The sequence below is a fragment of the Scyliorhinus torazame genome, chromosome 17, assembly GCF_047496885.1.
Source record: "Scyliorhinus torazame isolate Kashiwa2021f chromosome 17, sScyTor2.1, whole genome shotgun sequence".
NCBI lineage: Eukaryota > Metazoa > Chordata > Chondrichthyes > Carcharhiniformes > Scyliorhinidae > Scyliorhinus > Scyliorhinus torazame.
Genome location: NC_092723.1, coordinates 5,808,652 through 5,821,282, shown reverse-complemented (window position 1 = coordinate 5,821,282; position 12,631 = coordinate 5,808,652). Strand labels below are relative to the sequence as shown.

General features: G+C 44.7%; 1 protein-coding gene across 1 annotated transcript; it reads right to left on the bottom strand.

Moving 5' to 3' along the window:
• Positions 1–743: 743 nt before the first annotated feature.
• On the bottom strand, positions 744–12,202 carry LOC140393667 (acidic mammalian chitinase-like). The gene is made up of 12 exons (XM_072479953.1): positions 12,128–12,202; positions 10,633–10,662; positions 10,341–10,542; positions 8,744–8,800; positions 8,015–8,180; positions 5,562–5,686; positions 3,836–3,959; positions 3,542–3,724; positions 2,926–3,042; positions 2,669–2,807; positions 1,939–2,162; positions 744–908 (listed from the first exon to the last, which is right to left on the bottom strand). Exons 1-11 carry the CDS (start codon positions 12,150–12,152, stop codon positions 1,948–1,950), a joined length of 1,383 nt encoding a protein of 460 aa, XP_072336054.1. The 5' UTR covers positions 12,153–12,202; the 3' UTR covers positions 744–908; positions 1,939–1,947.
• Between the last annotated feature and the right edge of the window lie 429 nt (positions 12,203–12,631).

The following is a 12,631-nucleotide window of genomic DNA, read 5'->3' as shown; positions in this document are numbered from 1 at the left end:
GAATTCCCCGTTTTAGTGAGAGATCGAGACGCGCCCCCCCCAATACCCACGCCAGACAACCCCAGCAAAATTGCACCCTTGCAAAAACTGCCACCTTGGCAGTGCCAAATTGGCACCTTGGCATTGCCAATGCCAGCTGGTAGTGCTACTTGGTCACCTTGGAAGTGCCAGGCTGACACCCAGGTGGCACTGCCAGTGCATCGGGCTGGCACTGCCAGGGTACCAGGCTGGCAGTGCTAGGGAACCACCTGTCCAAAGGCATGAAACTGGTCCCACAGAAGTGCTGCTCCCTCTGGTCCCCATTTGGGGGACCAGGACCAAACACCCCTCGTCTGAGGTCCCTGAGGTGAAGGGATGGAATCCCAAAGCCTCAGGTACCTCGGGAATCTGCACATTCGAGTGAGGCTTACTGCCTCGCGAGTGGAATCTCACAAGGCGTTGCGAGCCGGATAGATCCCAGGAGCAGGGTCTCCTGGCTTTCAGTAGCCATGCTGTGCAGCGGTGAGCTGCTTTCCCAGCGCAGTGTGGCTGGAGCATCTCGCTCTTTCAGTCAATATATTTTACCATTCCAGACACAGAAACAATCAGCTAAACCCACTGAAGACCATATCTTATTTCTAATGTTTACGAATACCAATCAAAATCCCTTAAAACTACCTTTGTTTTCCTAACAAGAGCTGTTTGCAGTACCAAGTTTAACAGAAATACGCGTATTATATATTTTTAAAGAAAACACAAGGTAATCTGTTCTGTAAATGATTTTATTTCAATCATCATCTTTACTGAAGACTACATTCTTCGAGGAAGCATCTTGATGGTTGTTGTACTTCGGCTCCAACAAATGGCGACAACTTCATTGATTAAACTGAAGGTCAGTTAGAGCTCCATTGCTGTAAATCAGCGACAGGCTGGAAACAAATCAAGAGTTTGTTAGAGCCCAACGTCAAAACATTAAAGTTAAGCCACTGGCATGAGAATAAAATCTACAATATTCCCACTCAACATCAACGGAGCTTTTCCTGGTCCGTCAAACTTTCTGTCCCAAACGCGACGGTTCCCATGGTGGGCGGGGCTGGACAATTCTGCCCTATCTGTTTCGCTAAGTTAGCAGCACTTTGACCCTCATGTCAGAAGGTTGTGGGGTCACAGTCGCACTCCAGAGACTTGAGTACAAAGTGGAAAGTGACATTCTCGTGCTGTGCTGAGAGAGTCCTGCACTGTAGGACTACACCTTTCAGATAGAAAACAAAACTGAGGCCTTGCTTGTTCTCTCAGGTGGGTGTGAAAGATCTCATGGCGCTATTTTGCTCCCCAGTGCCTTGGTCAATATATACTCCTTCATCAAAATCACTGAAGCAATAGGTAGATTATCGGGCATTATAAAACATCTGATTGGCTGAATTGTTTTCGACATTACAGCAGTGACCAGACTTCCTTGAATGTTCAGCACTTTGGGACATGTGAAGATCATGAAAGGCGCTATACACGCGATCTTTCTTGCTGGACAGTCAGGAGTCAAACGGCACAGATTGAACATGTTTGAGAAAAATACGAGGGCAACATGAGGAAAGATTTCTTGATGCTGTCCGTGGTCACAATCTGGAATGTGCTGCCTGTAAAGTCGGTGGAGGGAAATTAAACTGTGGATTTCAAAAGGGAATTGGAGGCAGCTGACGGGGAAAGAACCCTGCAGGAAGAAGCGGGAAGGGTGAGGAAGGGTCAGTGTGCAGCAAACCCACACACAGGCCCAACTGCCTCCTTCTGTACTCGACCCAGGGCTCTCAGGAAGGTCGAAGGCCAACTACTCAGACCTTGCTCTTTTTTTCTCCACCAAGTCTGATATCCCAACGATGATTGACAGCCTCTGAATTTAGAAGTGAACCCAGACCCGCATCAATCCAAACAACACTATCAGATATATCAGTGGAGTTCATGTACCTCTTCATTTCAGGACCAGTTGCAGCATTCGCAGGACGGGTCAAAGACCAATCCAGTTCCACAATGTTCCTCGTAGGTCCGTCCATCAACACATTGATAGTAGATGTTCTTATTCTTTGGGTCAGGGTACATACCATCAGATTTGCCAGAACAAAATTTGGTGTTACCGGGAGTGGTCTTCACCACAGGAGGAGCAGCAGTGGTGTCGCCCGAAGCTTTACATTCTGGAAGGAAGCAAGTTTCATTCATTGACAGTTTGGTTAAAAACTGATGTGAACTGACACATTAAAAATATAATCGTGGTGAATTTCAATTCCACCTGAAACAGGTGTGAGGTCAAAGGTTGGGGTTGGGTTACAGGCCCAGAAACCAGTATTGCTTGACTTCTGCCTGTGAGCAGTTGGTGAGGGGAGGGGGTTCCCTAGTGCACCTGGGGAATATCCTTCCCCCCCCCACCACCCCCCCCCCCCCCACCCCCGCAAGAACAATGCACTCGAGAACGGAATGAAAGTTACGGGCTTATTAATGTTTACCTCTGTATTGTCCAGCCATATTTGTTTTGGGATGTTCGCGCTGACAAACCACATTAACATCCTTCAAGTTGGGTAAGCAGGAACAAAGCAAACTAAAAGGATGTTTTTTCAGCCATATTGTAGCAAAGCGAATTGCTTTTTATACTGACTTTCTATTGAGCAGCAACACGTAGGAGTCAGTCATGACAAGGAATTACCTTTATTAACTCCAAGAAGATTGTGTAGTTTACTGACGAGAGGAGAGCGTCCCTGGTGGCAGAAAGTACCACTGAAATCATCCAGAGAGAGGGACCACATCATTGCTCCTCCAATTTGGCTTTGCTTCAACCATTTGATCTAGAATCCAATATCGGAAAGAAGGAAAATCACAACTGTTAGCTTGAGGGCTTCTCTTCAAACGTGACCGTAAAGTACTGCAAGACTCCAATAGGAAACAACAGTTTGTACAGCAGACCTTGTCTTCGAAGCTTTGAGGATTGTCGTATCCAACCCAGATATTACCCTTGTAGGCATAAGGAACCATCTGGGAAGCATCCCATTTCTCAGTGGCGCCTTTTAAGAAGAGACAGATCTGTCAAAAGAATGAGACATTAGGATGCAACCTTTCCACCAAAGTTGACAATTGTTTTCAGTAATTTGAGCGCAGTTAAGATCTACTTAAACTCATTAGTTCCTGTCAGGTTCACTTCGCTCTCCAGAACCTTCCTGACAGTAATGCACGATACACCCGGCTTCGAATCTTATGAATGATTAGGCTTTGGGTGCTCGTGTAAAAGGGGGCACCTGTCACACAACTCTCTCAGGTTTAGCAGGCAGGTGTGTAATAGGTGTGTGAGTTGACCTGCCTCATTTTACAGTGTCACCCAAAGACACCCTCTCCTGCTGAAATTTAATCCCGATAGTTTGCTTCTGTCAAAAAGAAAACCCAAATTGTATTCCATTGTCTGTTCTCCTTTTATACATCTTGAGGAAATTAAGATATAATGAATGACAATTTATATATCCTCATGGCAAAATAGAAGATTTTCGATGAACTTGGATATTAGGCCTACTTGCAGCAGCATAAGTACCTCAAAGTAACCCAGGAAACCAACTTCTTGTGTGTAATGCCCAGCTGGTCCACCACCGTCGACTGGGGCGCCGAGAGCAGAGTTGGGTGTGGTCAGTTTGAATGAGTGACCATAGCCAGCGAAACCAGCGTTCAGTTTCTCTGCAGGAGCCCCCTGTTGCTGATAGTATTTTATGGTGCCGGCCTGTGCAGAGATTGGCAACGTTAAGATTCAGTCCAAAGCATTTCACTCAGCTGTAAAGTTGAAGTAAGAGCTGTTTTATAATTGAAATACATCATATCCATGAATACGAACCATACTAGAGTACCGACTGTTGCCTTGGGCATTAGGGAGAGCATAAAGAGGACTATTTTCCGCAGCAAATTTACTCCATGGACCATTGAAATCGTACGTCATCAGATTCAAAAAGTCCAGAGTTCTGTAAGAAGGAAGTGGCAATGTTTTCTTACAAATGATATATATGCATTTTGGTTTCATTTTCAGTCTTCTCATCCTCTAATATCTCTACCACAATTTATATTTCCCTCTTTATTCCTTTATCTTATCTCTTAGGGAAGAAACACAGAAAAAATTGGAAAGGATGAGGCCATTCGGCCCTTTGAGCCTGCTCCGCCATTCATTATGATCGTGGCTGATCACCCAACTCAATAGCCTAATCCCGCTTTCCCCCCTATCCTTTGATCCCTTTCACCCTAAGTACTATATCTAACTGATTCTTGAAACCATACAATGTTTTCGACTCAACTACTTCCTGTGGTGACGAATTCCACAGGCCGACCACTCTCTGGGTGAAGAAATGTCTCCTCATCGCTGTCCTAAACGGTCTACCCCGCATCCTCTTACTGTTTGCAGCAATGTTACAATCCCACACTCTGTGCCATAGCCCAGCATCTGGATTATTCAGCAATGAAATTATGAAATAATTTGACAAGGATATCACTGATAATATGGACAATCATGCCGCTTTGTGACAGAAGTACAGAGTTCGCAAAGGAAGGAAAAGAGAATGCAAATTTTCTTGAATCCTCCAGGAATATTTTCTGAATACACCAAATACATGTCCAAATTTTAACCTGAGCAATGAACATACTGGAACGAGCTACCATCAAGCAGCAATGTCTCTGCTCAACCGTGGACTTGATGTGACTTCCCAATTGTCCACAACAGCTTTAGTGGTGGATCAGCGAATGTGACACTTTACATTCTCTATCAATCTTCTGCTGAAGATCAGGGAACTTGCGGACAACCTTCATCCCGCGACCTTCAAGCAAAATATAGAATTTTATATGGGGGCTGAAAGACGTTTGATCAATTTTAGTTTTAATGAGCCAAATACACTTCTGAGTATCTGACAGAAAGCGTGTAAAACAAGAAATAGTTTCTGCTGGGAAGGATTAAAGAGAAAATAAAATTGTGGATAAGCACTGACCACAATCGCAAAATATTTGGTCAATGGGAATAATAAAGCAATTCTATTAGCAGAATACATCTAGAGGCATTGCGATGTAAGTCAGGGAGAATAATGATGATATTTCACAGATCAATTGTGAAGCCAATCCAGGAAAGGTAGAAGGTTTAGCTGTTCTATCACAAACGGGATATAAATAGAATAGAAATGCCTTAAAGAAGAGAAGTCAGACAGATTTTCTTGCGATGTAATTGTGGTTGTCCAGCCCACCATTTATTCCCCACCCCGGCCATTGAGATGATGTTGGTAAAATTCCAGATCTTCAGCACGAAGACAGCATGAGCTGAAGGAACCTATTCTCACTGGGCAAATGGCTGAGATGAGACATTTGCAGATTTTCAAATAATAGAAGATTTCCATATGATTATACAATGTACATTATTTAGCTTAGACGCTGCTGGAGGAAACAAACACATTCACAAGACTTAGAAATTAAAGCAAAGTAAAGCCAAGTATATGGCGATTATAGGTAGTGAGCCAATTAAAGATGGTTGATTTTGAGTGAGCTGATCTTCGCTATGTTGCTGCTATAAGATAGAGAGCAATACTCACTTTCCCAGCTCAGGAACCTCATAGGCGGTTTCAATTATGGATACTCCAGCAGCTAACGCAGCTGAAAGTAACAGTCTTGGTTTGCCAATACTTTTTCCTTCAGCTTCAAAGGCTGCCATCAGCTCCTAAAAATCAAAATAAATTGTTGTTTGTCAAATTAACAGACTTGCTCAACACGGAAGCTTCAAACTCTGACCAGTGAAGAATGAGGTTCTTTGTTCTGAAAATGGCCAAACGTCGCACAGTGACATACAGAACGCAAGGGTCATGGAGTTTTGGAGCTTTAGCCGGGCTTAAGCAGATCAACAGCAGTTCAATCAAATATTCTTTTATCACAATGGACTATAGAACAGAGGAGATAGGATCGACTAGAGTTCCTGCTCCTGACCAATATCCAGTGATGATTGCTGTTAAACTTCGATATGGGGACATCAGATGAGGATGATGCAGTTAGACATGTTCCATAATGACTCTATAATAAGGCAACATGCACTGTTTCAGCAGATACATTAAAGCCAACCATTCAATCAAGCGGCAGGGAGAGCAGATTACTCCAGCGTGAGCCTTCAACAGTGGAGATGGAGGAAATTGGGGGTAAATATACCTGCCCTCTAAAATATAACTTGTTAGGAAACTAATCAAAAGATAGAAAGAACCTTAATTACAATGATTTCAATGGGCTAATATCAGAATCTCAATGAATTGTGGATTGTCTCGAAGGATATTCTTCCCATGTTTCTAATCCACAACAATATACCGGATCCTTCAGTTGGGAAACTCCTGCTGGAACTGAATAGCGTGGAAATCACCTTCCTGTTGGGGGCACCATTTGATATTCGATTCAGAACATTCCAATGGGCCAACACTCTTCCGGCTTGAATTGGAAGCAATTCCCTTCCCCACAGGTGGTGTAACCGCTGGGGCCGGAATATGTGTTAAAGAGTCTGACAAGTCGGTGCTGCTTAGAAGCGCTAACCACACACTCATTGCAGCCATGAGTGTGGCTCAGAGAAATTCTGTACTCCGATTTCGGGAGCCTGAACTGGACCCACTGCTCGATGTCAATGAGGCGAGGAGGGACACCCTCTTCCCCAGGGTGGGGCATAGCCTCAAGCCCGCCTGCCTGAACACCAGGAGGAGACAGCTGGTGATCCTGAGGAGTGGGGGGGGTCACTGGTGAGGGGCGCAAAGGCCATGTTGCAGGTGTCCTTTGGTTGTGGTGAGTTCTACCAATGCCCTGCTTGCTCTGCAGTGGGGCTGTGCTTCTGAGGAGCGCCAACATCTGGTGGGCCACTGATTGAGCTTGGCCACACCAACCCCCTTGCTGATCCAGCTGGGGTTTGAGGGTTTCCAGAGAGGTGACCTAGGTGGACTCACATTTACAGGACACACTGAGCAATCAGCAATGTGAGCAGCCAGGAATCTGTCTGTAGCCCCAGAGGGATTCCTTTCCGTACTGCAGCAATGGCGTTCTGAGCCAGGCCATTCTGATCCTGCAAGGATACCCGATCCCGAGGGGCACAATCCGAGTCCATGGACTTGGCAGCAAGCCGCTCCCCGCTACTCCCCCGGTCCATGCATCTACCCTCCAGCAAGCCGGACATGATTTTTAGAGTCCTTTTAGCCTCTTGCTCCCCCTCAACAACCATGGCCCCGCTTGTAAATACTTGCCCCAATTTGCACCCGCTTGACATCAGCAGAGGTTACAAGCTTCACTAATGCCACGAGCAGGAACCAGAGCTTCACATCAACATTGGCACCGGCCGCAAATGTGATTTTTCCATCACATGCTATTCTCCGCCCGATCAGAATTCCCGCTGCCGGTCGTGGGAAGCGGATAATTCAGCCCATTGTAACATTTTAACGTTAAGGTTCATTTCATAGAATTTATCAGAGAATTTACAGTGCAGAAGGAGGCCATTCGGCCCATCAAGCCTGCGCTGGCTCTTGGAAAGAGCACCCTACCCAAGGTCAACACCTCCACCCTATCCCCATAACCCAGTAACCCCACACAACACTAAGGGCAATTTTGGACACTAAGGGCAATTTATCACGGCCAATCCACTTAACCTGCACATCTTTGGACTGTGGGAGGAAACCGGAGCACCCGGAGGAAACCCACGCACACACGGGGAGGATGTGCAGACTCCGCACAGACAGTGACCCAAGCCGGAATCGAACCTGGGACCCTGGAGCTGTGAGGCAATTGTGCTATCCACAATGCTACCGTGCTGCCATGGCCGGGCAGGTTTTTCCAAGACCCCCAAAAGTGTTATCTCCAATTCTGCCTTCCACATCCACACAAGGACATGTGAGTGACACGAACAGAATCGTTTCATTTACTTATTCATGAGACGTAACATTTTTCTACAAATGATAAGCAAATCAATCTGCAGGTAGAGTTTAGTTTTTGGCCATTTTTGAACTGAGTAATGTGCCAGTTAGACTCCTACCTGTGCTAAAACTGTGAAGAGATGCTTGTCTTGTGGGGGGCTTCCCCTTGACCCAGGATACTCCCAGTCTAAGTCCAAGCCGTCGAACCCATGCTTGCGCAGGAAAGTAATTGCTGATTTTATGAACGTTTGCCGGTTTGCAGCTGTGGCAACCATAGCGCTGAATCTACAGAGGAAATTAACGAAAAATCATTATTCATGTAAAAACTGGCTGTGAAACAATTGTGAAACTAATCTTACTTGGTTGTTCTTGAGCCCCCTACATACACTGGGGACCCTCGCCAACATATGTTTGGAAGCAAAACAATATTTGTTAGTTAACCATTCTTATCTTATTTTCTGAAGAATTTGGAAAAGAAATGCTTCCACAGAATAGAGTAGTCCAGATAATCTATAGTCCGTAGAACCCCTGAAGTGCAGTAGGAAGCCATTCGGCCCATTGAGCCTTCCCCCACCGTCCAAAAGAGTCCTCCACCTAGGTCCACTCCCCCGTCCCATACCCATAACCCCACGCATTAATCATGACCAACCCACCTAACCCGCACATCTTTGGACTGTGGGTGGAAACCGGAGCACCCGGAGGAATCCCACGCTGATATGGGGAGAACGTGCAGACTCCGCACAGACAGTCACCCGTGGCCAGAATTGAACCCGGGCCGCTGGCGCTGTGAGGCAGCAGTGCTAATGACTAAATCAATAACCCCAAAACCAATAATCGTTCAATCTTACTTTAGACTTCCAAAACTCCAGCCTCCGACAGAGAGAAGTGTTTTAAGGTTTCCATTCCTGTTGTGAATAAAACAAATATTTGAATTAGAAAGATTTGTTGAGGGAATAAAGCACACTCACTACTGTTGGAAGAATTACTGAAATTACTCCAAAATATTGCAGTCCTAATCTTTTCAGAACACTCTCTTCGATGCTGCATCTAAATAAGATTCAGCCTCGGTTCAGTTGTCAAGAATACACAGGTATATTCTAACCAGAACCTATGGTGATGTGACAGTGCACCAATTTAAACAAAAATCTTTATTAGTGTCACAAGTCAGCTTACATTAACACTGCAATGAAGTTACTGTGAAAAGCCCCTAGTTGCCATATTGTAGCGCCTGTTCGGGCACACTGAGGGAGAATTCAGAAAGTCCAATTCACCAAACTGGCACGTCTTTCGGGACTGTGGGAGGAAACTGGAGCACCCGGAGGAAACCCACACAGACACGGGGAGAGCGTGCAGACTCCGCACAGGCAGTGACCCAAGTGGGAATCGAACCTGGGACCCTGGAGTTGTGAAACAACAGTGCTAACCACTGTGCTACCGTGCCACCCTTAAGCGCAAGTTTGAAATAGCTTACACAGCAGTTTCCTAGTCACTGGTTCTTAAATGAAGGTTTGTTTCTGCCTCACATACACAAAGGTCAGTGAATAGGTTTTCCCTCACACAATATAGACTTAGTCCCCTGGCAACAAGATTGCCTAGGGTCACACAGCCTGCTGGTTGTATGGAACCAGAGAACCATAGAACGGTCAGGGTGTAGAAAGTTACCTTTCAGTCTCAGGGAGAAAATAAACCAACTTCTCACTTTGATCCCACTTTCCAGAACTTGGACCACAGCCTGCAGGCTTCAACATTACAGACCTTCTAAATACCTCAACCAGCCATTTAGGCAGCGAATTATAGATGGTCACCACCTTCGGGGTGAAAAATTATTTTTCTTGTCTCCTCTGCTCCTTCTACCAATCACCTCAAATCGATGTCCCCTGGTAATTGTCCCTCACTTCGGGAAAACAAGATTTTCCTGTCTACCCTATTATTATAATTATTATTACCTATATGGTCCTCTTACAACGGAAATGAAAACAGGAACTGAAGAAACAAGGAAGAAGTAAAATATGGGAATTAAAATGTAGAGCAAGACATCTTTTCTAGAAGGCTAAATAATGTCCAGTTGAGTAAAATCCAGGAGCTAATTACCAGGAGGGAGGCAGTGACGTTGTGGAATTGTGACTGGACTAGTAATCCGGAGACCCAGGGAGATGCTCTGGGGACCCGGGATCGAATCCCACCACAGCAGATGGTGGTATTTGAATTCAATAAAAATCTGAAATTAAAAGTCTAATGACGATCATGAAACCATTGTCGATTGTTGTAAAACCCCATCTGGTTCACTAATGTCCTTTAGGGACGGAAATCTGCCGTCCTTACCCGGTCTGGCCTTTTTGTGACCTACAGCCATGTGGTTGACTCTTAAAGGGGATGTGCAATAAATGCTGGCCTGGCCAGCAACCCACATCCCATGATCGAATAAAGAAAAAAAATGTGCATTACCTGGCTTTAAGAGCATTAAATGATTTGTAGAGAGTCACATCGTTCGGCTGAAAGATGGTAACTTCATTGTTCTTCGTGAGAGCAAAAGCATAGATCAGGTGGGTGCACAGGCAAGGGTCGATGTCATCAGGGGTGTACTTTGCTGCTCCTGGCCTATGCTGAGCCCAGTCTGCAAAGTAGCAGACCAGTCTGTAGGCAGAGCCTGTCCGAGGGATAAAATGGAAATCGGGGAGAGTGTTTTCAGACTCATCACACTAAATTTTTAAAAGCCTTAAATTACACAAAGACTTACCCAGTTCCAGGCATGCCAACAAGACCACTGCTGGAATAAAGGATACAAGATAAGTTAGAATTAGGAGCCAATGAGGTCTGAAGGTTCAGAAGTTCACAGCAGCATTTCAGCTCAAATTGTGAAGATTTATATTCTGATTTTGTGCAACTTAGCTCAGCGAAGCAATGATCCACGTTTGAATTTCCTCCTGGAGGTGTCATGGGGAGCGGCTCAGTGCATTAATGTACCACTGACATATTGACCTTTGTTTAAATACACCTGCATTGCAGTGTGGTTATCTGACTGCATGGGACACTAGTGCACCACGGCTTACACATTTGCTGCAAATGTGCCTGCCCATTATTTTCACGCAGGTATAACACACTGGGTGCAATTTTCTGTCTCTCCTCGCTTCTGATATCATCCGACCCACCGAAGGTCAATGGACCTTTGATTGGGCTGCGGAATCTGCTGCTGGTAACTCAGCCACAAGAGGGCCATAAAATCCTGGCCTCTGTATTTTTACATCTCCATACAAGCCTGTTACGACATTCCATCGCTGGAATTCATTGGAGGACAATTGATTTATAAAGTATTTTTATGAAATAATGTTATTGTGCAAATCAGACAAAATTCTGCAGTCTGGACATTAAATTGGCCGGAATTCTGGCCATTGAGATTCACGTCTCCCGGCAGCAGCGCACCCCCGCATGGATGTTTCCCGGCGGGGTGGGGTGGCTACAATGGGAAATCCTATTGACAAGCGGCGGGAGTATAGAATCCCACCGCCAGCGAACGGCGCGGGACCGGGAAACCTCCGAGGAACCGGAAAATCCAGTCCATTATTGCCACGCACAGCTTTCCAATGACTGTCAAGGTGAGAAATGGTTGGAAAATATAGCATAAGAAAGTAAATGTTTGGAGAAGTGAAAGAGCAATTGTCCCACGGGGCTAACCTCATTGGGTCGAACTATCTGCTCACACAAATGTATTTAATCACTGGGGTAAAGATATCAACAGATATCAGAGCAATCAGGACTTCCATTTACGTAACGCATTTAAAACTTTAAAATCTTTTACTGTGTGTAGAAACCACACTTATCTCCTGTGTTGCACTACTTCTGTGGGCAGAGTCAGAAACAGCAAGTTTATCCTGAGGAATGTGTAAAATAATCTGCATTTCAGAAAAATTGCGCTCCCAATCAGAAGTGAAAAATACATGATGACATTTCTTGAGCAATTCCTCGCAGGTTACATGCAGGACATGAATGGAATCCACCAGGCTAGGGCTGACCTGAATCAGCATAAATCTCTCCAGATTAAACGGTGACAAAATGAACATGTTAATTTCCGAGGGTTTATTTTCCAAAAAGGACCAAACCTTCAACGAGAATTGATTTAATTACAATGAATTCCAGAAAGGAGTCTTCACCTGGTTCTTTTCCCAGTTTAATTCTTGAATATTTTGTAAAAATTCTAAAGCATGAAATATATCAGCGTGATAAAGCAAACTTACCGATCCCAAGTAGAAGCTTTGCCATTTTGCAGCTCGTATAATGCTGGTGTCCCGCTTCGCATTAATATACTGAGCTTATCGCTACTTATCAATTACTCTGGGTGTTGAGAGCTGTGTATCTTTGGAAAAATAACCAGACTTGCCTTTGATATTTCTAATGAAAGATAAGCACACTTTAGTATTTGCTTTCACAATTGTATTGTGATCCTTGTCTTGAATAACAGCTTTGGTTCCAGATAGGACATTGTCCTTCATGGTAACCCTGAGCTTGTATTTGGACTGGGGGTGGTGTTCTGAAGCCTGCCACAAGGGAACTCCTTCTGATCTAATCCTGAGAAAGAAGTCACCAATTCCAAGTCGAGCAACAGTGATAAAGGAAATGAAAACTATTGCTTGCAAAATGACAGATGCCAATGTGAGGGATTACGTTTTCATCCAGTATCCTTTTTTCAATAAGATATATCTTGAGATATACTCATTGCTATCTCTAAAAATTTCAAATTA

Bases quoted from the DNA above. Each gene is read 5' to 3' on its own strand.
- LOC140393667 (XM_072479953.1), bottom strand. From the start codon at position 12,152: ATGGCAAAGCTTCTACTTGGGATCG. The intron at 3,960-5,561 runs GTGAGTATTGCT...TCCTTCTTACAG, and splicing joins GAGGTTCCTGAGCTGGGAAA to AACTCTGGACTTTTTGAATC. The intron at 3,725-3,835 runs GTTCGTATTCAT...ATCTCTGCACAG, and splicing joins ACAGTCGGTACTCTAGTATG to GCCGGCACCATAAAATACTA.